General features: G+C 40.7%; 1 protein-coding gene across 1 annotated transcript in view; it reads right to left on the bottom strand.

Annotated features, from left to right (window-relative positions):
• nalcn (sodium leak channel, non-selective) overlaps positions 1-27,754 on the bottom strand; it is a 277,249-nt gene that overhangs the window by 234,737 nt on the left and 14,758 nt on the right. The window contains exons 2-5 of the mRNA XM_070437767.1: positions 18,521-18,630; positions 18,244-18,305; positions 17,094-17,234; positions 16,560-16,742 (exon numbers count right to left, since the gene is read on the bottom strand). Of these exons, the coding sequence (XP_070293868.1) occupies positions 16,560-16,742; positions 17,094-17,234; positions 18,244-18,285 (366 nt within the window). The 5' untranslated portion in view covers positions 18,286-18,305; positions 18,521-18,630. The remainder of the gene's footprint in view (positions 1-16,559; positions 16,743-17,093; positions 17,235-18,243; positions 18,306-18,520; positions 18,631-27,754) is intronic.

Below are 27,754 nucleotides of genomic sequence, written 5' to 3'. Positions count from 1 at the left end.
CCGTACCAGTCAGGTCTTTGACACATGCATCCACTCACCCGCTGACAGATTAGCCACAAAATGTTGGAGCCATTGATAACAGGTTGTAATCAAGCTCTGGTCTCCAGCGTGGGAACAGAAGAGGAATACCTGGTGCGGTAGTCTTAGGAAGGACTGCTAAATATCATCTTGTCTCTGACAAACACACACACACACACACACACACACACACACAGGTCCATCAACCCATCTATATAACTCTCACACCCTACTGTAACCCGTAGATCATGAGAGAACCTTCAGAAATCAGCAGAGCGTTTCTAATCGATTTATTGACACTTAATTATAGCTGGATGGTTTGAGCCCTGAATGCTGATTGGCTGAAAGCCGTGGTATATCAGACCGTATATCATGGGTATGACAAAAAATATATATATTTACTGGTCTAATTACATTGGTAACCAGTTTATAATAGCAATAAGGCAGCTCAGGGGTTTGTGGTATATTGCCAATATACCACGGCTAAGGGCTGTATCGAGGCACAGTATCCAGGCCATATACCATACCTCCTCGGGCCTTATTGCTTAATTATAATGCATCCATAAAGACTCTTTATACCATGGTATTACTGAACACTTGTTTCTGATTGCCTTGAAGAGCATTTTCTAGAGCATGCATCATTTAAGTGATAACGCTCGAGAAGCCCGTGTTTGGAGGATTGGCATGGGTGTTAGGCCCGAGACAAAGTCGCCCCTCGGCAAACCGTGCCAATATATCCTCCAAACACCGGCTTTTATTGAGTGTGCAAAGCTGTCATCAAGGCAAAGGGTGGCTATTTGAAGAATCTGAAATATAAAATCTATTTTTGATTTGTTTAACACTTTTTGGGTTTCTACATGATTCCATATTTCATAGTTTTGATGTCTTCATTATTATTCTACAATGTAGAAAATAGTCAAATAAAGAAAAACCCTTGAATGAGTAGGTGTTAAAACGTTTGCCGGTAGTGTACCTCAACACTTAACAACAAACAAAAAATGACAATAAATAAAGGTTAACCACAAGTGGGCATTTGATTAGCGAACTCCATCCCATGTGCGCTTACTGCGCTACAGAAACACCGCTAACCAAACTACAGTGCATGGACACTGAATTAAAAGGGTAACTATATTCAAAAATCTAAATTTTCTTAGATTTTTCCTAGACCTCAAAATTTGTCCCCAGATGCGGTTTAAGCATTGTTGTAAAAACAGAAAATCTAATTGTGTTGTTTTTCTACAACAACAAAAAAGTATGAAAAATACGTGGGGGAAAATCTGGAGGGAAAAAAATGGGGGAAACCCGAAACCTGGAAAAACAAAACCACAAAAAATTAAGATCAAAACAATTAATCAAATATGCCATTTAGCTGACCCTTTTATCCAAAGCGACAAACAGTCATGCGTGCATACATTTTTACATTGGGTGGTCCTGGAATCGAACCCACTATCCTAGCACTGCAATGCTCTACCAAGATTTATGACAAGGTTATACATGCTTTGTGAAGCATAAATGTAATATGATTGATAAAGCCTTTACTAAGCAGTGCTTATGCCACCCTTTACAAAGCACAGGTTTACATCATATTTGACATAGTGGGTTATGTCACATTTGACATTTGTCACACAGCAATGCCACATTTATGAACCCTTTATTGTGCATGACATACAGTTATAAATTATTTGAGACATTTATGTAGTGTTTATGAAGGCTTTATGAATCTCTTACAAGCTGCATGTCATTTAAAGCGGGCCTTATTTAATACAAAGCAGGCCTTATCAATTCTGTTGCAGAGCTCCAAAAATACTTGAATGGCCCACTGATGTAGTTGGAAGTTGGATGGGAGAATTTGTGAGTTGTTACAGACATAATTTCTGACTGAATGGGACCCTGTGATAACAAAACAATAAACAAAATATATACAGTTGAAGTCGGAAGTTTACATACACCTTAGCCAAATGCATTTAAACTCAGTTTTCACAATTCCTGACATTTAATCCTTGAAAAAGCTCCCTGTCTAAGGTCAGTTAGGATCACCACTTTATTTTAAGAATGTGAAATGTCAGAAAAATAGTAGAGAGGACATTTCTCCAAAAAGTACGATCTTTGTACCCATGTGAAGTTGCAAACCAGTTTTTTTTATGGCGGTTGTGGAGCAGTGGCTTCTTCCTTGCTGAGCGGCCTATCAGGTTATGTCGATATAGGACTCGTTTTACTGTGGATATAGATACTTTTGCACCTGTTTCCTCCAGCATCTTCACAAGGTCCATTGCTGTTGTTCTGGGATTGATTTGCACTTTTCGCACCAAAGTACGTTCATCTCTAGGAGACAGAACGCTTCTCCTTCCTGAGCGGTATGACGGCTGCATGGTCCCATGGTGTTTATACAGATGAACGTGGTACCTTCAGGCGTTTGGAAATTGCTCCCAAAGATGAACCAGACTTGTGGAGGTATACCATTTTTTTTCAGAGGTCTTGGCTGACTTCTTTTGATTTTCCCATGATGTCAAGCAAAGAGGCACTGAGTTTGAAGGTAGGCCTTGACATCATTTTCTGGAATTTTCTAAGCTGTTTAAAGGCACAGTCAACTTACATTTACATTTACATTTTAGTCATTTAGCAGACGCTCTTATCCAGAGCGACTTACAGTAGAGTGCATACATTTTATTACATTTTACATACTGAGACAAGGATATCCCTACCGGCCAAACCCTCCCTAACCCGGACGACGCTATGCCAATTGTGCGTCGCCCCACGGACCTCCCGGTTGCGGCCGGCTGCGACAGAGCCTGGGTGTGAACCCAGAGACTCTGGTGGCGCAGCTAGCACTGCGATGCAGTGCCCTAGACCACTGCGCCACCCGGGAGATTACTTAGGGTATGTAAACTTCTGACCTACTGGAATTGTGATACAGTGAATTATAAGTGAAATAATTTGTAAACAATTGTTGGAACAATGTATTGTGTCATGCACAAAGTAGATGTCCTAACCGACTTGCCAAAACTATAGTTTGTTAACAAGACATTTGTGGAGTGGTTGAAAAATGAGTTTTAATGACTCCAACCTAAGTGTATGTACACTTCTGACTTCAACTGTATATCCGGAGAGAGCCATGATTTCATGAAACAGAGTATGGTATAGTCCCTGGAAGTAGATCCTCGCCCTGAGCTCGTCTACTTTATTGTCCAGAGTAGGGTTGCAAAGGGTCGTAAACTTTCCGGGAAATTTACGGAAATTTACCGGAATTTGGGGAATTTTGCTTAAATTCATCAAAAAAGTTAGCTTATAACAGTGAACCTTTTTTATGGGATAAGAATAAGGCAATTCTAGGTCTTGTGGCATATTTTGGTTAAACTATCCCCAAATCTGTCTGTAAATTGTTGGGAAAATTACTGGTGTCATGCACAAAGTAGATGTCCTAACCGACTTGCCAAAACTATAGTTTTTTAACAAGACATTTGTGGAGATGTTGAAAAATGAGTTTTAAGGACTCCAACCTAAGTGTATGTAAACTTCCAACTTCAACTGTATTTCATGTTAGGTTGTATTTTGAGTGGATTATCCCTTTAATAAATTGACACGTGGGATAGGTATAGACTAAAGTGCATAATGGGAAATGTGTTCCAAGACACATAGTAAAGCACCCTTTGCTGGCTCTAACTATCGCCCAATCAATTTGCAGCCTGTTCTTAGTAAAATGAGGGAGAGAATTGAGTTTGACCAAATACAATACTATTTTTCAGAGAACAAGTTAACAACTGACTTTAGGCAAGCATATAGAGAAGGGCACTCAACTTGCATTGCCTTGACTCATATTTTAGATGATTGGTTAAAATAAATGGATAATACAATGATAGTTGGAGCTGTATTGTTAGATTTCACTGCAAGCCTTTGATTTCATTGATCATAAATTATTATTAAAGAAACTCACTTGCTATGGCTTACATCACATGGTTGGAGAGTTATTTTCCTAATAGAACCTAAAGAGTGTTCTTCAACTGAAGTTTTTCTAACATCAGACATGCGCAGTGCGGTGTCCCTCAGGGCAGCCGTTACTCTTCTCTATTTTTACAAATGATTTGCCACGGGTCTTACACAAAACAAGAATGACTATGTATGCGGATGATTCCATACTTAACATGTCAGCCCCCAAAAGCCAGTGAGCTCACTGAAATTCTAAATAAGTAGTTACAGTCAGTATCAGAATTGGTGATAAATGATACACTGGACTTAAATGCATCTAAAACTTGAAGAAGCTAAACCCCTAGGGTATAACATTGGATGGTCAATTATCACGGTGAAGTCATATTGACAAAGTTGCTGTGAAGATGGGGAGGGGTATGTCTGTTATTAAAATACTTTTTTTAACTCAAAAATCAACTGTACTAGTTGTTCGGTCTCTGGTCTTGTCCCATCTTAAATACTGTCCGGTAATATGGTCAAGTACAGCAAAAAAAGACCTAGCAAAGCTGCAGCTGGCTCACCAGAGCAACACACTTTGCCCTTTGCTGCACACACAGAACTAACATCAACAACATACATGCCCATCTTTCCTGGTTGAGGGTTGCTCAGTTTTTATGAGAAGCATTACTGTAATGAAAATTCCAGATTGTCTGCATAATCAAATAACATTCAGCTCAGACACCCATACATACCCCACAAGACATGCCACCAGGGGTCTCTTCAGACACCCATACATACCCCACAAGACATGCCACCGGGGGTCTCTTCAGACACCCATACATACCCCACAAGACATGCCACCAGGGGTCTCTTTACAGTCCTCAAGTCCAAAACAAATTCACAATGCAATGCACAGTATTATAGCAATGCACAGTATTATACAGAACCATGATCGCATGGAACTCCCTTCCATCTCCAATTACTCAAGCAAACTGCAAAATGACCTAAAAAAAAAGATTAAACAAAATCTTATGGAACGGCAGGGATTGTGAGGGGACACACACACAAACATTTTTTTTTTTTTTTTAAGTTGTCTTGTTTGTTTTTTAATTTTTTTGTATTGTTTGTATATCGTTTAAATTTCTGTGACTGTCCATGTCTATCAGCGTTCTGTTACCTGTCATGTTTTGTGTTTTTGTGGACACCAGGAAGAATAGCGGCTGCCTCTGCAAAAGCTAATGGGGATCCAAATAAACAAGCGCCTAACTGCAGCAAAGAAGAAAAGCACTAAACAAATGACTGTGCTCCCTCAGGGAAACTGATCACAAGCCTCCTTTAGGATCATTTTGCATCATGATAAACAAGATAAATGGTTGATTAGACAATTCAACTGGGAGCCCACTAAAAGGCCACGAGGCCAGACAAACATGGCCATATCTAATTACCACTGAAGTGGGTGAGCACTTCATGCTCTCAAGGGATCACTCCTAGCCCGGAAGACCGCAAGCACATAGGAGAATGTTCTATGGACGGGAAACTCCTTTTAAAAGGATAGTTCATAAAAATTGTGTACTCATATTTTTGTTTCTCAACTTTCCTTACCTTGAAAGCAGTCTATGGAGAAGGAGTGTGCATAATGTGCAACCACACATTGGTTTTGTCAAACTAGCCACTGCCAAACAAATGCTAATATTAGCATTTCCTGCAACAACAAAAAGCATCTCCCCCGTTGAGCAGGTTTTAAATTCCGTGCTCAAATCATCTCTTAAAAGAGCAAATCCACCACCTTTCAACCTCAATTTCATTATCTGCAGCTAGGGTTGCAAAGCTACCGGTAATTGACCAAAGTCATTTTGGTGTAATGAAGGTAATCTATTCTAATATAATGCAATCTATGGTAATTTTGGTAATTTAAATTTGAATAACTTTTTAAAAAATGTATTCATATCTAGTATACATTTGTTTTTTATCTGTTTCCATATTGTCCATGGGTTTCTAGTGGATAGACCATATGGTTAGACTAATTAATGAAAAAAGCATCCAATCAACAATGGTATTATTTTCAATTAACTCTGCAACTCTTCCAACTAGTCTTTTTTCACACCTCCCACCCGTTTGGCCACAAAAAAATTACAACTAAGACATTGACAATACAGTAAAATAAATAAAAGTGTGTAATTTTTTTCTTCAATAATAATATGTCAGGCTGAAACCCTCATAAAACACAGACGGTACTCACTACGTTGATTGTTTATATTTAGGATAATGTTTTATAGCTTTGTCATTCTTTTTCTTATTTTAAAATCGTATTATTACAAAAATAATTACAGACAACCTTGATAATCTGAAGTACCCAAAAAGGCTGGATGTCATCTGACAAAATTCCATCATATTCCTTAAAAGTTCAATTCTGGTAGTTTAATGGTAAACTTCCAAACTTTCCAGTAATATAACCTCCCTTTTCAACCCTATCTCCAGCACAATACCAGTGTCTACATATGTGATCTTTTTTATTTTTTGTTCTACCCAATGACAATAACTGTGTTCGAATACTCATACTAATCGCACTAACCCCAATAAAATCACATTTTATTGGTCACATACACATGGTTAGCAGATGTTAATGCGAGTGTAGTGAAATGTTTGTCCATAAGGACCTGAAGCGAGGCGACCATCTCTGTCGGTCCCATCACTTATGTACTATTTGTGACGTGAATTGAGTATATAGTATGCTTATTGGTCATAGTATGGATATAGTTAGTATCCCAAAAGTTCCCGGATGTCGTACTAAATTCACAAAAATACGAAGTATACACGCAGAGGACACTATTTCCGTACTTTTAGGGACGATAATGCAATTCTTCAGAAAATGGGCGTGGCTTCACAATGTTTTCCGATTTGAAGAAAATGTTGAGCAATATAATAAAGTAATGACTTATCAAATAAGTTACGTGACACGTTATGTTGGCTGACAATTTGTTAGCTACGCTATCCTTACGAACCGCATAGCATTACAGCAGTATGTACCAGTATGTTAGCTAGTTACCCAACGTTAGTTGGATACTAATATATTGAACTTGCCAGGCAGTATATTAACTATCTGCTATCTAACTAACTAACCAACTTTTAGTGACATCATTCTTAGCTAAGTGATATAGTCGTTGTGCGTTTCAATAGCATTGTTAATTCTGTCTATCTACTCCGAATTCAAAGCACTCTCGCGCAACGTTGAATATGGCCAATCAGTAAACGTAGACAAAAAAAAGCGTAATGAATTGTTGCCAGCAGCACAGTTAGTCACCAACGCTCTGGATGATATGAAAACAGCCTAACCAGCTCTGCTATGGCGAGTAAAATGGTCAGAGTGAGGTGTTCTCTCATTTGTGTTTGGAAGTAGCTAGCCAACATTAGCCAGTTAACTTGGGTGCTTGACTGCCGTTGAACGCTCGGATCAACCCTACTCCTAGGCCAGCGCATCCAGTGTGCGGTCTGAACGCCCCCCGAGAGCGAAATGCTAAGAATTTACAATCTGACAAGGATCTGGATTTACGAAAGCCCAGAGCGAAGTCCGGCACTGCAGATTGTATTTACGAACACACCCGAAATCGTAAAATGTTGAGCTAGTCATTTGTTCTACTAACAAGCTAGCAAGAGGTTGCATAGCAACGATATCAACTTCCGGTAGACAGGCAAAGCTCAGGCCTCCCGAGGCGCAGTGGTCTAAGGCACTGCATCGCAGTACTAGCTGTGCCACTATAAATTCTGGGATCGAGTCCAGGCTCTGTCACAGCCGGCCGCGACCGGGAGACCCGCGGGGTGGCGCACAATGGCCACAGCGTCATCCGGGTTAGGGGAGGGATTGACCGGAAGGGATGTCCTTGTCCCATCGCGCACTAGCATCTCCTGTTGCGGGCCGGGTGCAGTACACGCTGACATGGTCGCCGGGTGTACAGTGTTTCCTCCGACACATTGGTGCGGCTTGGTTGGGTTTCGGAGGATGCATGACTCTCGACCTTCGCCTCTCCCGAGTACGTACGGGAGTTGCAGCGACAAGACCAGACTGTAATTACCAATTGGATACCACGAAATTGGGGAGAAAAAGGGGTAAAAAAATATATATACATTCGAAGTCGGAAGTTTACATACATCTTAGCCAAATGTTCACCGGACGTGCTACCTGTCCCAGACCTGCTGTGTTCAACTCTCTAGAGACAGCAGGAGCGGTAGAGCTACTTGATTTCCACTTTTCGCACCAAAGTACGTTCATCTCTAGGAGACAGAACGCGTCTCCTTCCTGAGCGGTATGACGGCTGCGTGGTCCCATAGTGTTTATACTTGCGTGCTATTGTTTGTACAGATGAACGTGGTACCTTCAGGTGTTTGGAAATTGCTCCCACGGATGAACCAGTTGTGGAGATATAAAAACAAAATTCTGAGGTCTTGGCTGATTTCTTTTCATTTTCCCATGATGTCAAGCAAAGAGGCACTGAGTTTGAAGGTAGGCCTTCAAATGCATCCACAGGTACACCTCCAATTGACTCAAATTATGTCATTTAGCCTAACAGAAGCTTCTAAAGCCATGACATAATTTCCTGGAATTTTCCAAGCTGTTTAAAGGCACAGTCAACTTACTGTATGTAAACTTCTGACCCACTAGAATTGTGATACAGTGAATTATAAGTGAAATAATCTGTCTTTAAACAATTGTTGGAAAAATTACTTGAATCATGCACAAAGTTTATGTCCTAACCGACTTGCCAAAACTATAGTTTGTTATGCAATTTGTGGAGTGGTTAAAAAACGAGTTTTAATGACTCCAACCTAAGTGTATGTACATTTTCGACTTCAACTGTATTACAAAAAATACCAAAAAAGACAGGCGAAGCTCTAGTATGCTCAACTGAAACGATACCGTTTACAGTATACTAAAATGAACTAATAGTATATAGTATGTAGTATGCTCATTAAGTATGTAGTATACAGTATGTTAGTCTGGGTATTCAAACACAGCCTATGAGATTCGTTGTGACGTGGGGAGCAGGAAAATACCCTGTGATGTCAATAACCATGTTTCCACCAACCATTTAATTCGGGATGAATTACCTGATGCATAAAAAAAATCACGACCGGGCTGATGGAAACATGAAATGCCGGGATAATTTTATAAATCCCAACAGACAATTTGTTTGTTCGACATGGTGGGATCTTTTCATGTCGATAAAGTTAATTATGCGAGAAATGGTAGTGGAAACAGATTTATGAGCAAATATTGATGTAATAACAATCAAATCGAAGTAAACTTATGTGGTCCTCCCACTACAACTCGGCAAAGCATGCATTCTATTAGGCTACAGATGAAATAAATTGTGAACTTCACAGGGTGATGAATGTGCAAGGAGATGTTCCAATAAATATCGAGGGTCTTATTCTGGTGACATGATGATCGATGCTTGGCTGCCGTTTGACAAAAACTATCGTTCTTATCCATAATAATCTCATAATGTAGGTAGCCTACCTGCACTGTATCTGCGAGCTGTTGGCTAGCAAAGATCAGAGTGGGCACATTTGCAATATAAACACAGCAGTTTTAGTGACACAACCATCAGTGGAGTTGAAAAACCAATGGAAACTTATTTAGCTTGTATTTTATATATGTGCATTACGTCATCATGCACATCCTTTTATCTTTTTGCAGATTTTTTTATATTCGCATGAAAATGTCGCAAATTGGTTCGAAACCTAGCTACAGACAAACATTTACGACCGTATTATCTTTCTAACCACAGATCATAGAAAAGCACTGTTTTCGCATATGTAGATACTGGTTTGGTGCTGGAGATAATGAGTATGAGGGTGAAAAGTGACTCACTCATAGGCAGAGAGACACTGCATTCGTCAGTGCTCGAGTGAGTGCCTGCGTCAGTAAAGTTGCATGAATAAGTGTAGGTGGATGTTCAGGGTGGCTGCCCACTCAAAGATAGAGGATCTTTATTCTGGTAAAGATGCTGTATACTCCAGTGGTCTTAGAGCCAACTGCTCATAGATGAAAATACAAAGCCTGAGCTTCCGTCATAGAGGTGTAGTCATATAGACTGAGTGAAAATACTTATTTTCCACCATAACTTACAAATAAATTCATTAAAAATCCTACAATGTGATTTTCTGGATTTTTTCTCCCTCATTTTGTCTGTCATAGTTGAAGTGTACTATGATGAAAATTACAGGCCTCTCTCATCTTTTTAAGTGGGAGAACTTGCACAATTGGTGGCTGACTAAATACTTTTTTGCCCCACTGTATATTTCCATATATTTGTGTTAGCTGCATGTGTGACATAACTACACCAGTCCTATTTATGGTATAAATTACAATACCTTATTTAAACATTATCGAAAAACACGTTTTCTTATTGAACCTTTATTTAACTAGGCAAGTCAGTTAAAGAACAAATTCTTATTTACAATTCCAGCCAAACCCTAACCTGGACGATGCTGGGCCAATTGTGCGACGCCCTATGGGACTCCTAATCACAGCCGGATGTGATACAGCCTGGAATAAAACCAGGGTCTGTAGTGACGCCACTAGCACTGAGATGCATTGCTTTAGCCAGGTGCGCCAATCGGAAGCACACAATATTTGTTGTATTATTTGTTCTGTCTTTTCTGGTGGATTAAACTGAAATTGCAACCAAATTTTTATAGCTTGCTTAAAAAATAACAATATTTTGGAGACTATTTCGTCTTCAAATAACCGAAAGTGAGCAGTTGTAATCTGAAAAAAGGGAAAAAGGCCATTCTTGCACTTATTTGCTAGAGAACCCGTTCGGATTAAGTATAACTTTTGTATGACTGATGACATTAGTGAGAGGTCTAACGCTTTCATATTTAATCATTTCTGCCCTCCGAATTCATGTTCATTATATAAATAGGCCCTTTAAATATTGTCTGGCTTGCCAGAAATTTGTGGAGTGGTTGAAAAACGACTTTTAATAACTCCAACCTAAGTATATGTAAACTTCCGACTTCAACTGTACACAAGGTTGGAGTCATTAAAAGTCGTTTTTCAACCACTCCACAAATTTCTTGATAACAAACTATAGTTTTGGCAAGTCGGTTAGTACATCTATGTTGTGCAGGACACAAGTAATTTTTCCAACAATTGTTTACAGACAGATTATTTCACTTATACTTCACTGTATCACAATTCCAGTGGGTCAGAAGTTTACATACACTAAGTTGACTGTGCCTTTAAACAGCTTGGGAAATTCCAGAAAATGATGTCATGGCTTTAGAAGCTTCTGATAGGCTAATTGACATAATTTGAGTCAATTGGAGGTGTACCTGTGGATGTACTTCAAGGACTAACATCAAACTCAGTGCCTCTTTGCTTGACATCATGGGAAAATCAACAAAAAAACAGCCAAAACCTCAGAAAAAAATTTGTAGACCTCCACAGGTCTGGTTCATCCTTCGGAGCAATTTTTAAACGCCTGAAGGTACCACGTTCATCTATACAAACAATAGTACGCAAGTATAAACACCATGGGACCACGCAGCCGTCATACCACTCAGGAAGGAGATGTGTTCTGTCTCCTAGAGATGAACGTACTTTGGTGCAAAACGTGCAAATCAATCCCAGAACAGCAGCAAAGGACCTTGTGAAGATGCTGGAGGAAACAGGTACAAAAGTATCTATATCCACAGTAAGACGAGTCCTATATCGACGTAACCTGAAAGGCCGCTCAACAAGGAAGAAGCCACTACGCCAAAACCGCCATAAAAAAAGCCAGACTACGGTTTGCAACTGCACATGGGGACAAAGATCGTACTTTTTGGAGAAATGTCCTCTGGTCTGATGAAACAAAAATAGAACTGTTTGGCCATAATGACCATCGTTATGTTTGGAGGAAAAAGGGGGAGGCTTGCAAGCTGAAGAACACCATCCCAACCGTCAAGTACGCAAGTGTTGTTGGGGTGCTTTGCTGCAGGAGGGACTGGTGCACTTCACAAAATAGATGGCATCATGAGGTAGGAAAATTATGTGGATATATTGAAACAACATCAAGACATCAGTCAGGAAGTTAAAGGATGGCCGCAAATGGGTCTTCCAAATGGACAATGACACCAAGCATACTTCCAAAGTTGTGGCAAAATGGCTTAAGGACAACAAAGTCAGGGTATTGGAGTGGCCATCACAAAACCCTGACCCCAATCCTATAGAAAATTTGTGGGCAGAACTGAAAAAGTGTGTGCGAGCAAGGACGCCTACAAACCTGACTCAGTTACACCAGCTCTGTCAGGAGGAATGGGCCAAAATTCACCCAACTTATTGTGGGAAGCTTGTGAAAGGCTACCCGAAACATTTGACCCAAGTTAAACAATTTATAGGCAATGCTACCACATACACTCAATTAGTATGTAAACTTCTGACCCACTGGGAATGTGATGAAAGAAATAAAAGCTGAAAGAAATAATTCTCTCTGCTATTATTCTGACATTTCACATTCTTAAAATAAAGTGGTCATCCTAACTGACCCAAGACAGGGATTTTTTACTAGAATTAAATGTCAGGAATTGTGAAAAACTGACTTCAACTGTCACACATTAGATCTGGTACAAGATAATACAAAGAAAAAACCAACTGTTTTTGCATTTTTTTGTACCATCATCTTTGAAATGCAAGAGAAAGGCCATAATGTATTATTCCAGCCCAGGTGCAATTTAGATTTTGGCCACTAGATGGCAGCAGTGTATGTACAAAGTGTTAGACTGATCCAATGAACCATTGCATTTCTGTTCAAAATGTTGTATCAAGACTGCCCAAATGTGCCTAATTTGTTTATTAATAACTTTCATGTTCAAAACTGTGCACTCTCCTCCAACAATAGCACGGTATTATTTCACTGTAATAGCTACTGTAAATTAGGACAGTGCAGTTAGATTAACAAGAATTGAAGCTTTCTGCCCATGTCAGATATGTCTATGTCCTGGAAAATGTTCTTGTTACTTGTTGTTACTTGTTACCCTCATGCTAATCGCATTAGCCTACATTAGCTCAACCGTCCCGCAGGGGACCCACCAATCCTGAAGAAATTTTAATTGTTTAGCTAGCTAGCTATATGTCTTAAGCTAAAGTGTACTGCTAGCTAACATTAGCTGGAGCTAACATTAGCTGGCTGGCTCCCTAGCAGAGGTTATTATTTGTTTCCCAGAGAAATTGTAAAAAACACAATTTCACATTTTGCTACATAAGACCGAATCCAGATGGTGAGTCACATATACAGCGTCAGTGCCAATACCATATTTACAATGCAGGGATACTGAAGTGGTAGGGTTAGATATAATAAACAGAGTAGCAGCAATAATAATTGTATGTGATTGTGTGTGTGTGTATGTAGTCAGTATACATGTGTGTGTGTGTTATGCGTGTGTGAGCAAATTAAGTGTGTGCGTGCGTCCGTGCGTGCGTGTGTGCGTGTGTGCATAGAGAGAGTGTGTGAGTGTGCATAGACAGTGAGTAAATATAAATAAAATAGAAAGGTCAATGCAGATTTTGTTAGCTATTTAGCAGTCTTACGGCTTAGGGATAGAAGCTGTTCAGGAGCCTGTTGGTGTCGGACTTGATTCTCCGATACCGCTTTCCGGACCTTCCTTTTAACACCGCCTGATATCGAGGTCCTGGATGGCAAGGAGCTCAGCCCAAGTGATACACTGGGCTGTCCGCGCCACCCTCTGCAGCGCCATGCAATCGAGGGCGGTGTAGTTGCCATACCAAGCAGTGACTGACGCAGCCAGTCCAGATGCTCTCAATGGTGCAGCTGGAGAACCTTTTGAGAATTTGAGGGCCCATAACAAATATTTTCAACCTCCTGAGGGGGAAGAGGCGCTGTCACGCTCTCTTCCCGACTGTTTGCGTGTGTGTGGACAATTTTAAGTCCTTAGAAATTTGGGACACAGAGGAACTTGAAGCTCTTGACCTGCTCTACTGCAGCCCCCCCCCCCCACCCCATTTCCTGTAGTCCACGATCAGCTCCTTGGTCTTACTGCCGTTGAGGGAGAGATTGTTGTCCTGCCAGGTCACTGTAGGTTGTCTCATCGTCGCCGGTGATCAGGCCTACTACTGTCGTGTAATCAGAAAACTTGATGGTGTTGGAAACAATCACAGTAAGGTACTTCATTGTAACCTGGAAATGATTTGATATTGAAAGAAAAACAGCTGCATTGGACTTTTAATATCCAATTCACAAGCGTAGTGTTGCAAGCACAAGATTCCAACTATGTGAGACATCAAAACCACACTAACAGGTTGAATAATATTATGTGGAGTCTTATTTTTGGGAAGGGGGAAAGGGACAATGAGCAATAACTCATAGAATCTGTGACAGAATAATAAATAGGCTGTCTAAATGAGTAAAACTGTGTGAAACATCATACCATATTTTGGAAAAGAATAAAGGGACTTTATAATGGAAACATTGGGCTTTCACTCGCTTGGTATTGATTCACACATATCACACAATCATCAATAGCATCCATCATTTTGACGGTCAACTTGACATGTTGCTATTGATACGGACAACAATCTATTTTTACTTTGATGAGTACTCAGTGATGACAGACAGACACGCTCACACACACACACACACAATACAAAATAATTATCCCTCATCCCTTTTAACACCGGGATGGCAAATGTTAAGAGGCGGTATTGACCTGTCCACACTGACAGACGCATTACCCAAATGACTCGGCTGTTTTCCGCTTTGGCGTAAACAGTGTTTCAGTGTGCGTCTGATGACTTCCTGTCAGTGCGCTTGTTATCCTTGATTTGCCAATTAAGCTGTCTACACTTTCCACCGCAGTAATTTAGGCCTTTCATCTGCCAGATTTCTTGTATCCGGATGCTTCTGTAGCACACCATCTATTTCCCTGGATCTGTCTGACCCTATCAGACCTGGGTTCAAATAGCATTTTGATTTCTTTCAAATATTATGAACATTTGATTGATCCTGCATGGAGTGCTAGGTCAGTGGGCAGGGTTTGCACTATTGGGACTACCCATTGGTTCCGTTGAACCAGGCAAACTCAACCGCAGCCATAGTATTTGAAAGAACGTGAATACTAATACAGGTCCATATTAATGGGGTATTGTTGGACAGAAACATTTGAGTAAATGTCAAAGGGTCATAATTTAAAGGACCGCAAGCTGGCACTTATTTTATTTTTTATTCTGATTGACGGTTGTCAAACGCATCCATATGATCAGCAGATCAAACACTTAGTGGCTAAGCAGAAGCCATCACTCAAAAGTTAGAGAACACCCAAGGACACTAATATCTGAATAGAGGGCATATGATGGGAAAGTGAGGCGTCACACCCCTCTACCACAATGGATTTCGGATCCGCTCTTCCCCCAATTTCAATGGAGTTCTGTAAACTGTGCCAGCATCTACGCTACAATCAACTATCAGAGTGGATCCAAAATGGCCCCTATTCAGTGCTAGGGCACTTTCCCACTGTATTAAATTACACTACAGATCATTTGATTCTGGTGGTGCTCTTGAGCTAAAAACGGTCGTCCCTAAATGACCAGAAATATGAATAGTCTCACTATCTTTTATTGTGGCAGTTTTCTGTCAAATGTGTTGTGATGTTTAAATGCACATAAAAAAAACATTTACACTCTGGGGAATTGACGTATATGGACAGGCCCAAGTTGAAATGTTTCTAAGAGAAAAAATCTGAGAAGCATATGCATAATCACGGTAGCAATTGAAAGGGAGGCCATTGGAGATTACGGGGAAATTATCAGAAAAGGTGAAGCAAACAACAGTTCACCTGACACACGACCAAATTCAGCCATTACACTGTTGATTTTATGTGCATTTGATCTTCACTGTACTTTTCGAAGGCATTTGTTGAGAATGAAATCTAGAAATACTCTGGATATATTCAGAAACATAACAAGAATATGCAGTAGGAGACAATGACAAGGGTTTGAGTGAGAGGTCTAACTGTTGTCTCCAAGTCGCCATACACCTTTTTAACGTGTGCACAGTTCCTAAGTCATTTAAATACACTTATATGACTCAGAGAAAGAGCTTTCAACTATTAGGAGCTCTCCTGGCTGTGGCTTTGGAGGAACTGAAGCAAGCACACTTGTAGTTTTTAGTTTGGAACGCTGCCCTGCATCCCCACCATTACACAATTCAAAAATGTTTTATTACAAATCGCAAAGTGGGTCAGATGGTCATCATTTAAAAGCTTCTTATATTGCCAACACTAGCTAATTTATAAATTATCATCTTCCAGTGTTAGGCTTTCATAGAGCACTTTAGAGAAACAGTTATTCATTTTGGTGCACAAGGAATAGAGTTATGAGTGCATAAAGGTGTGACTCATGTGGGGGATTTTCTTCACAATACGGTTCACAATAATGAGCTCTGGCGTAATGTCTAGCATGTTACTGTAGAGCCAGTGCGTTACAATTTATGCGCTTATCAGTGACCAAATCTGCCATTTTCATACAGTATACGGGATGTGAGTGTAAAGAGCTATGTAAAGTTAGATTTGAAAGCTTGGGCATAAAATGTACATAGTTATATTTGTTTGTGCAGAAAATTGATTGTTTTTATTATTACCTTGATGATTCCTCTGATGTGCATCTTGGCGATCATCTCGGCGGTGTAGAGGAACATGAGCAGCGTGTCCAGGGTAAAGGTCACGTACTGCAGCGGGGGGTAGTGCTCAAACGTCTTGGGTGTGTTCATACACACGCTGATGACGCTGATGATGGCACAGGCTCGCAGCAGAGAATGCACCCACTGGGGAGGAGGAGGAGGAGGAAGGGGACAGACAAGGAAAGGTGAGAATCCACTCGTACTTGGGTCAAATACATAGTGCATGTCGGTTACTATTTGAGTTGCGCTTGATTTAACTTGGGAGTTTGCAGTTTTGGGACTAGTCCGTTGGTAAAAAAACTAACTATTTGAACGTGGGTTTACATTTTAATTGGATATTGAAACAAACCAAACAGCTGTAAAACTAAACAGTCTGAGTGAACCCATAGTGTACCTTTACCTTATTTGTAATTAATTGAATTGGCGTCGAAATGTGCCAATTTTCCATTTCAAATATGACCCAGTCCCATGTGACTGAAATAGTCGCCCACTCACTGGTTTGTTGATCCAGAAGATGTCGGCGCTGTCGGCGAGGGTTTCGTCGGGCCCAAAGTCAGTCATGGGCTGGGCCTCAACCCTTGAGCTCTGCTTCCTCTTCAGCATGCTGGGGCTGGCCGTACTATACAGAGAGTGGATCTGATACACACACACGGGAAGTAAGTGACCCGTGCAAAGTCTCAGAGTGGCAGAGTTATCTGGCTGCATCCAAGTCTGAACATCCTGAGAATTGTTTCAATTGTATCATAAATATTGAAGAGTTCAATCCATGGAATTCTACTCAGTCAAGTTCTAGTATTTAAAACTCTATGTGGATTTGATCCTCTTTGTTGGCATGGAATGTTCATAGAGTGGAACTGTCTTGAAAATTTGGTGCCAACTCGGCAGCCTTTGAAATGTCCAATCTAAAATGGAGTTCGGAGAACTGTTGTTAATCTATCCTTCTGATCAGAGTTATGTGGTGAGATGCTGTTACGGTGTAACACTGGTTCTGGTTATACATACAGTAGCTCTTCAAAGATGACAATGCAATCTTTGGCGTAATCAAGTCTTGACAACTGGCTTTCAGTTAAACATAGTGTAATTGTAAGTGGATATTCCCCACTATGTCAAACTGGAAATTAGTACCTCCCTGAGACGAGAGTATAAACAAGGATGTAAAAAAGGTGCGCAACTTTTTTATTTTCTGAATAAAAAAGCAGCACATGGCTTGCTTCATTAATACCAATCAGTCTGCAAGCTTTCCGATATCAAAATAACAAAAAAAAGTCTGCCCAGATTTGGAGTTCCTGCCCAGATTCTATTCATAACATAATAGACAACAGGTGTATGCTTTTGTTGAATGTCCATCGCGATAGACAACAGAGCACACATGTGAACACAGAACAAGTGTATTCACATTGGAACGGCAGCTTCAGTAACGTACTTACCGAGACGTAAAGATCATACCCGATCTTCCCCATGTGTAATGAACATCAAAAGGCCAGTAGGCTACAGGTTTACAAGCTACAGCACAGTGACTGAGAGAGGGATGTATGTGAGAGTCTCTGTGTGTGTGTGTGTGTGGTATGCAAGGGCCGATTGAATTGGAACAGAAGTGCACATACAGGGAGATATGACGCCCTCAATGGAGACAAAGCACACATACCAAAGGGAAAAGTAAAGCTGAAATTGCTCCAGCACTGCACATAACATGCGATCAGGCATACCCTGTAAATAACACATAACAGTTAGTCAACCTCATGGCATATATGGTATACAATGTACATGTACAATACCAAACATCTACAGTACGATCGAAGAGAGACAAGAAAACGCCCACCAACATCTGACAGAGGCATATATGCAAAAAAACACACTCAGTGGAGAGAGGTGTTGCGGGATAGGATGGCAGTGGGACAGTGGTGAGGGGTCATGTGACTCACTGTGAGCTGGCTCCTCATTGGCGCATTCATCCCCAGGTCAGAGGGGGGCAGAGAGACCAGCCAGAGATAGACAGGGGGAGCGTGATGCTCTATCAGTAGCTTAGGGTTACCTGTTGTAAGATAGAGAGAACACTACAGCGGTCAAATTACTGGAAGAGAGAGACATCATTCAACAGTCAAAACAGTCCACAAGTCAGGACTGTGTGCACATAGACCAAGTATCAATAGAAAACATAATCGATGTTAATTTCAATAAGTGTCAGGCCTATCAATTCCCTCTTAATTAATGTCAGCCTTACTAGGCACCTTGATAAAATGAACAGTGACCCTGAACATATAAGCAAACTGCTTTCCAGTTGGACAGAAATGAAAGTCAAATCCAAATTATTCCATCCATTTATTCACGACTCTGCCAAGACTCTCTGCACATCACATAAGCACAATATAATTAACCTAGTCCATGGACCATTATCAGTGACAATAAGTAGACTATAATTCCACCCTGTCTTATTCAAATAGCCAGAGGGAAACATCCTTCTCCGATTGCACTTAGCGAAATACTTTAATGTCAACGTCCACGATTCGACAATGGTCAAGGCATGGAGAAATTACATTAGACAGAGAGAGGACAGTATAACGCCTATGCCCACTGTGTCTCTTTCACCTCACGGCCCCCCCAAAAAATAAATGTGTCCTCTAAACGCATCATGCTGTCAGAAGCAATTTGCAATGTAATTGCTACACTTAGCATATTATGTTGGTACAGATTTGAAGAAGAGTGAAAACTAAATTACAGGGTGTAAGTGCTATAATGTAGGAGTAAAGTTGCCAGAGACTACAATTAGCCTCCCATTTCAAGAGAGAGACATTTTCTCTCATGAGCAGGATGCAATCACCGGGCACATTAATTGTAGCTGTGAGTATCTATTAGCTTCAACAAACTTAGGTCTACTTTCTAAGAGTTTGTTTCACACTTGAGGAGTGCACTCAGTGCACTCTGAAATAGGCCTGTGTACATTGCTATTGTAACTATAGAAAGAGAAATAAGTGTGATGGTAGAGGTGACAAAGTACACTAACCTTATCCTTAAAAGGGGTAAATCCAGAGTAACAGAAAAGCTAAAACTCACCTTTTCTCTTTGAAATGTATGCCAAGCTAAAACCATTGATTGAGACTTTAACAAAGCATGCACCTATATGCAGAAGTTGACTTCATAATTGCCACTGAACATTTCACTAAGATGCGTCTACTTGAGGAACAGTGCAGATGCAAAGTTTGGTAACAAAATGACAAAAGGCTCCCTTAGTTTTTTATGTGACCACATTTTCAAAAACTCTTAAATATCTAGTCCGAATTGAGAGTCAAATATGTCTGTAGAAAGAATGGGGTGTCAGCTATGATAATGACACCTTGAGTTTGAAGAAAATCTATTTTGGTTATTGAACTACAGTAAGTGAAGTGGATCAACACCTGGTAATAAAATGATGGTAACAGAATGACATCATGGGTCCTCGATCTGTACTATACAGAAATGCATAATTATCGATGTCATTCTCTTCATCGTGATGCATCCTGAGTAGGTACACGTAGGTATAAAAATGTCATATCCTCCTTTGCATGTTTGGGTATTATTCTACACACAGGCTATAATTCTAATGAACTCCGCCCCCAAACAAGGTTGGTCCAGACCAGATCAAATCTGTACCAATCATAGACGTCTTATGCTTCACAAGTTTGGACATCACAGTACAGCGCAGTACAGTAGAGCAGTTTTTTTATTGATGTTTTTTTGCCCAAAGACATTGTTGTAATTTTGTGTCACTCAAATATCACATGAATACACATTAGACATGGACAAAATGTATAGATTAGCAAGACAATTATCTTTGAGCCTGCATAATTCTCTCCACCAACAAGATGGGTGTGGACAGTCTGTTTCAATAACAGTGCTTGTGCACATAGAAATAGAACTGGCGAGTGCTTTACTGTACAGTCGTGGCCAAAAGTTTTGAGAATGACACAAATATTAATTTTCACAAATTCTGCTGCCTCAGTTTGTATGATGGCAATTTGCATATACTCCAGAATGTTATGAAGAGTGATCAGATGAATTGAAATTAATTGCAAAGTCCCTCTTTGCCATGCAAATGAACTGAATCCCCCAAAAACATTTCCACTGCATTTCAAGCCCTGCCACAAAAGGATCAGCTGACATCAGTGATTCTCTCGTTAACAAAGGTGTGAGTGTTGAAGAGGACAAGGCTGGAGATCACTCTGTCATGCTGATTGAGTTCGAATAACAGACTGGAAGCTTCAAAAGGAGGGTGGTGCTTGGAATCATTGTTCTTCCTCTGTCAACCTTGGTTACCTGCAAGGAAACACGTGCGTTCATCATTGCTTTGCACAAAAAGGGCTTCACAAGCAAGGATATTGCTGCCAGTAAGATTGCACCTAAATCAACCATTTATCAGATTATCAAGAACTTCAAGGAGAGCGGTTCAATTGTTGTGAAGAAAGGCTTCAGGGCGCCCAAGAAAGTCCAGCAAGCGCCAGGACCGTCTCCTAAAGTTGATTCAGCTGCGGGATCGGGACACCACCAGTACAGAGCTTGCTCAGGAATGGCAGCAGGCAGGTGTGAGTGCATCTGCATGCACAGTGAGGCGAAGACTTTTGGAGGATGGCCTGGTGTCAAGAAGGGCAGCAAAGAAGCCACTTCTCTCCAGGAAAAACATCAGGGACAGACTGATATTCTGCAAAAGGTACAGGGATTGGACTGCTGAGGACTGGGGTAAAGTCATTTTGTCTGATGAATCCCCTTTCCGATTGTTTGGGACATCCGACAAAAAGCTTGTCCGGAGAAGACAAGGTGAGCGCTACCATCAGTCCTGTGTCATGCCAACAGTAAAGCATCCTGAAACCATTCATGTGTGGGGTTGCTTCTCAGACAAGGGAGTGGGCTCACTCACAATTTTGCCTAAGAGCACAGCCATGAATAAAGAATGGTACCAACACGTCCTCCGAGAGCAACTTCTCCCAACCATCCAGGAACAGTTTGGTGACGAACAATGCCTTTTCCAGCATGATGGAGCACCTTGCCATATGGCAAAAGTGATAACTAAGTGGCTCGGGGAACAAAACATCGACATTTTGGGTCCATGGCCAGGAAACTCCCCAAACCTTAATCCCATTGAGAACTTGTGGTCAATCCTCAAGAGGCGGGTGTACAAACAAAAACCTACAAATTCTGACAAACTCCAAGCATTATGCAAGAATGGGCTGCCATCAGTCAGGATGTGGCCCAGAAGTTAATCGACAGCATGCCAGGGCAGATTGCAGAGGTCTTGAAAAAGAAGGGTCAACACTGCAAACATTGACTCTTTGCATCAACTTCATGTAATTGTCAATAAAAGCCTTTGACACATGAAATGCTTGTATTTATACTTCAGTATTCCATAGTAACATCTGACAAAAATACCTAAAGACACTGAAGCAGCAAACTTTGTGGTAATTAATATTTGTGTCATTCTCAAAACTTTTGGCCACGACTGTACTGTGCTCTACTGCAATTGTGGTTTGTGACCGGTCCGTGTAAAGCTTATCAGTCTAACGATCTAATAAAGTCATTCAAATTCAATAATATAATATTAGTTTCAGTGGCGGTCGGTGCTGTTTAAGATGAGGGAGAATTATTTAAAAAATGATAAGCATGGCCTTATTTCTATTACAGCATATTGGATGACTGTTATTCATATTCCATTCACCCAGCTCAATGTAACATCGATAAGTTTAGGCTACTACATATCATTTTCCCTGTACCCATCGTGAGGTTGCTATAACCTAGCCTATGAATGAACGTTTACAAAGTACTGAGAGAATTTTGAGTAATCAAGGTGACAGACAGTGAAACATTCAATAACACATTGCACACTCTTGCCTGCATATAGCAATCTAGGATGTAATCATTAGTCCAACAGTTTCACCAGAATCAATAAACCCCTGAACAGCCTCCCACACAGTTCACTTTCATAGCAGCCACATAAAACAGCATGATCACTTTGCTCGATGTATATATAATTACTTCTCGCAACAATCTACGCGCTCTCCTCCTCTCACCTTTACCTTCGCCTGTGACTTCAGTGCACAACACATCAGCTGTCTGTGACCAGGCGAAAAAACCTTTCCAAGCCAAACCTTCATATCATAACCACTAACCACTACACTCAGCCTATATCGGTGTCACGTCATAGTCAACATATAGTAGCTACTAGAACTTAAGCGTTAGTAAACCAGCTACAGTCATGCAGCACAGTGAACAGTCAGAAAGCAGTTTAGCAGTTACACCAGCCGGCCCAGGTGGCAATAAATTCATAAACCCAAAAGCTTAACTTGAACGAGTTCCAGTGTTGGATAGCCATAGCCAGCTAGCTAACATAGCATCCCTCTCTTTTTGAGACAGGTGTTTGATTGGGCTAAACTAGCTAGCTTCTTTTGCTAGCTAAGTGAAAGTTTAAAAAAAAATACAACCAAATATAGCTCCCTCTCTCTTCTCCTTAATTTTGGAAGAAATGTCTTTGTTCAAAACTATTCAATTATTGTCTTTCTCTTTGAGTCAACTACTCACATTTTATGCACTGCAGTGCTAGCTAGCTGTAGCTTTCAGTACTAGATTCATTCTCTGATCCTTTGATTGGGTGGACAACATGTCAGTTCATGCTTCAAGAGCTCTGATAGGTTGGAGGACGTACTCCAGAAGTTGCCATAATCATTATGTAAGTCCATGGAAGGGGGTGAGAACCATGAGCCTCATAGGTTTTGTGTTGAAGTCAAAGTACCTAGAGGAGGACAGAAGCTAGCTGTCCTCCGGCTACACCATGGCGCTGCTCTACAGAGTGCTGCTGAGCCTACTGTAGACCTTCATTGCAAAACAGTGTGTTTTAATAAATTATTTGGTGACGTGAATATATTTAGTATAGTTTTATCATAAAATGATAACTTTAATGTTTCACTATTTTTTATAAAATCCACTGAGGATGATCCCTTCAACCTCTGGGGAGCCTCATTTTACATTTACATTTTAGTCAATTAGCAAACGCTCTTATCCAGAGCGACTTATTTTTTTATCCCATACTGGACCCAATGGGAATCGAACCCACAACCCTGGCATTGCAAGCGCCATGCTCTACCAACGGAGTCTCCACTGATTAGTTGCAATTTCTCAAGTTCTCAATTTTCTGATCCACTCATTTACATTTCTTGCATCATCTCCAGGAAGTAAAATGGTGCATGCACAGGTTATGGTCTTCATTCCAAACCTCCCTTTTTATTAGGATGACATTATTCTTCTGCATGTTTGACAAGAGTTTTATTTGCTTCGAACAGAAACAGAACATTACATATTGCATATAATACACCGTCATTTTGTATGTATTATTTTGATGTAGCTTGGTTCCTATCAGTTTTCATAGTAACCTTGGTGAAGAAGCAGATGTCATTCGGTCAATGTCTGGGGATTTTCAGTCTCAATATGGGCATGCATTACCAAATGAAAAATCGGCAACATAATCTCTGTAATGGATGAAATACCTGCTACATTTGATGTAACCAATGCCAGCCAGGTTGCACTTGCATCGAAGATGGATGCTGACACGGTTATTTTTGTGTATGTACGTTTGATTGATATTATATTGTTTTATCAGTCATGGAAGGAAACCATACACTGGACATTCTTTATAATAGTGCCATGGTGTTTGAAATGGATATACATGTTGGAAGCTGTTTTAACACAGTGTATAAATACAATTATTCCAGAATAGGAAACTTCAATTTCATATCTTTCTACAATGTAAAATGTCGATTTTGATACTGTTTTCACAATGTACCTTTATTCGTTTTAAAATTTAAAATTTAAATATTGGTGTAGCTGGGAAAACGGGGTGATTTCTAAGTATGTGATTCAAGTGGAACCTAACACTTCAGTGCGGGGTATTAGTCTTGTCTACATTATAAAATATGGTGGTAAATGAATGTGGTCCTTGGAGCTGAGGTAACACACACCATATATCCTCAATGCAATACTTTACCATTTTAACAGCCATGGGGCGTTGTCAGGACACCGAATGGAGTTAACTCTCTTGGCACTGTCACTGACTGCGAAGACATGGCGTTGTGTGCATCAGTCTTTGCAGTCTGCCCTTCGAATTAGCTACTATGTTATCCTCAATCCACTGCGTATGCCAACACCTTGCATAGATATGGAACGCCATTTAGGACTTGGCTTGTCAAAAAAGATACTTGACTTGTCAAATACGCTTGTTGACCAATGAGGACCCGAATATGACTGCACGTCACATAATTAACACGTTCATTCATTTTTGACGTAGTTATTACACATTGATACCACTATCACTCGTATTTCATGTCGATGCACCGATACGTATGCGTTGATGCTGGTAATAGTTTTGTCTGGCGCCGGTGCCGCACGAGCGCAGACACACTCACCTAAACTCTGGACAATGCTGGTCACAACAAAAGATAGCTAGGTGATGGATGCAAACAATGTTCTTCTCCAAAAACATAGCAAAACGACATCTGTTTCAGTAGCTATAGTTTGCTAGCCTACTATCTAGCTAAGTGTCATCATCTAAAATACCCCTAATTTATAAGACAGTTCTTATTTGATTAATGGTGGTCGGACCCACCTATGTGAAGCTAGCCACAATAAGGATTAGCCACAATAGTGGAATTTGCGTTTTGCCTTCAAAATAAAAGTATCTCAATGAAAGTCATGCAAATAATACAAATAATGGAATCATGCCATAATGGAATAGATCATGCTAAAACGAGGTTGGAATGTTCTTATATAAATTCAACAAAATACAACAATTTGTTAATTTGACAAATCTTTTGAAATCACACTTAATGTATTAGACTTTAGATTTGCATTGGAGACATACTTATTTCACTGTACAGCCTTCCCTATGGATAGTGGATCAATGACATGGGGTTACAGTCTACTCAGTGACACCCAGAGAACATTAGCGTCGTAGCTCTTATTGTAGGACTGAAACAACTGTGAATTGAGCCACATGTATTGTGCCAGTCAACCTACTGTGTATTGAACACTATTCAAGAGGAAAAATAATACAACGTGGATGTTTTAGAACCTGATAACTCTTGAGGTCTTTGGGAAAAAAGCACTGATACCTAACGATTGGGGATCAAAGAAATGGGGTAAGGCTGCAATATGCAATATGAATGTCAATACGCACAATAGACTGACTGGGGATGTGATTTCCCACAGTCAAAGTCCCGCAATAAGAGCTACAACGCTAATATTTCTGTAAAATCTTTAAAACTTTAACTTTAAAAGTTTCTTCAAGTCAAATCAAAAACAAACACAAATTCTCAAACTAGACATTCTAATGTACTTGTGCTCTTGCTCAGTTGTGCACCGGGACCTTCCCATTCCTCTTTCTATTCTGGTTAGAGCTAAATTGCACTGTTCTCTGAAGGGAGTAGTACACAGCGTTGTACAAGATCTTCAGTTTCTTGGCAATTTCTCGCATGGAATAGCCTTAATTTCTCAGAACAAGAATAGACTGATGAGATTCAGAAGAAAGGTTTTTGTTTCTGGACATTTTGAGCCTGTAATCGAACCCACAAATGCTGATGCTCCAGATACTCAACTAGTCTTAAGGCCCGTTTTATTGCTTCTTTAAATCAGGATAACAGTTTTCAGCTGTGCTAACATAATTTCAAAAGGGTTTTCTAATGATCAATTAGCCTTTTAAAATTATGAACTTGGATTAGCTAACACACAGGAGTGATGGTTGCTGATAATGGGCCTCTGTACGCCTATGTAGATATCCCATAAGAAATCTGACGTTTCCATCTACAATAGTCATTTACAACATTAACACAATGTCTACACTATATTTCTGATCAATTTGATGTTACTTTAAATGGGCAAAAAAAATTGCTTTAATTTAAAAAACAAGGACATTTCTAAATGACCCCAAACTTTTTAACGGTAGTGTAGGGCCTGGATGTCAGGAAGCTTGGCCCCAGTGATGTACTGGGCCGTATGCGCCCAGTACGGTCAGAAGCTGAGCAGTTGCCATACCAGGCGGTGATGCAACTGGTCAGAATGCTCTCGATGGTGCAGCTGTAGAACTTTTTGAGGATCTGGCGACCCATAACAAATCTTTTCTGTCTCCTGAGGGGGGGGGAAGGTGTTGTCGTGCCCTCTTCACAACTGTCTTGGTGTGTTTAGACCATGATAGTGTGTTTGTGATTTGGACACCAAGGAACTTGAAACTCTCAACCCGCTCCACTTCAGTCTCATCAATGTTAATGGGGACCTGTTCGGCACTCCTTTTCCTATAGTCCACCATCAGCTCTTTTGTCTTGTTCACATTGAGAGAGAGGTTGTTGTCCTGGCACCACTCTGACCTCCTCCCTATAGGCTGTCTCATTGTCGTCGGTGCTCAGGCCAACCACCATTGTGTCATCAGCAAACTTAATGATGGTGTTGGAGTCATGCTTGGCCACGCAGTTGTGGGTGAACAGGGAGTACAGGAGGGGACTAAGCACAAACCTCTGAGGGGCCCCAGTGTTGAGGATCAGCGTGGAAGATGTGTTGTTGCCCACCCTTACCAACTGGGGGCGGCCCGTCAGGAAGTCCAGGATCCAGTTGCGGACGGAGGTGTTTAGTCCCAGGGTCCTTAGCTTAGTGATGAGCTTTGAGGGTACTATGGTGTTGAATGCTGAGCTGTAGTCAATGAACAGCATGTCCAGGTGGGAAAGGGCAGTGTGGAGTGCGATCGAGTCATCTGTGAATCTCTTGGGGCGGTATGCGAATTGAAGTGGGTCTAGGGTTACTGGCATGATGGTGTTGATGTGAGCCATCACCAGCCTTTCAAAGCAAGTCTTGGCTACCGACATGAGTGCTCCCTGGCGGTAATCATTTAGGCAGGTTACCTTCGCTTTCCTGAGCACAGAGACTATGGTGTATTCTACCTCAGGTGAGCAATACCTCGAGACTTCTTTAATATTAGACATCGCGCACCAGCAGTTATTGACAAATAGACACACACCCGCCCCTCGTCCCACCTGATGTAGATGCTCTGTCCTGCCGAAACACGGAGAAGCCAGCCAGCTCTAAATAATCTTTGTCGTCGTTCAGCCAAGTCTCTGTGAAACATAAGATATTACTGTTACATTTTTTATTGTTTT

Source organism: Salvelinus sp. IW2-2015, linkage group LG36 (assembly GCF_002910315.2).
Source record: "Salvelinus sp. IW2-2015 linkage group LG36, ASM291031v2, whole genome shotgun sequence".
Lineage (NCBI taxonomy): Eukaryota > Metazoa > Chordata > Actinopteri > Salmoniformes > Salmonidae > Salvelinus > Salvelinus sp. IW2-2015.
This window is presented reverse-complemented; position numbering and strand designations above follow the sequence as displayed.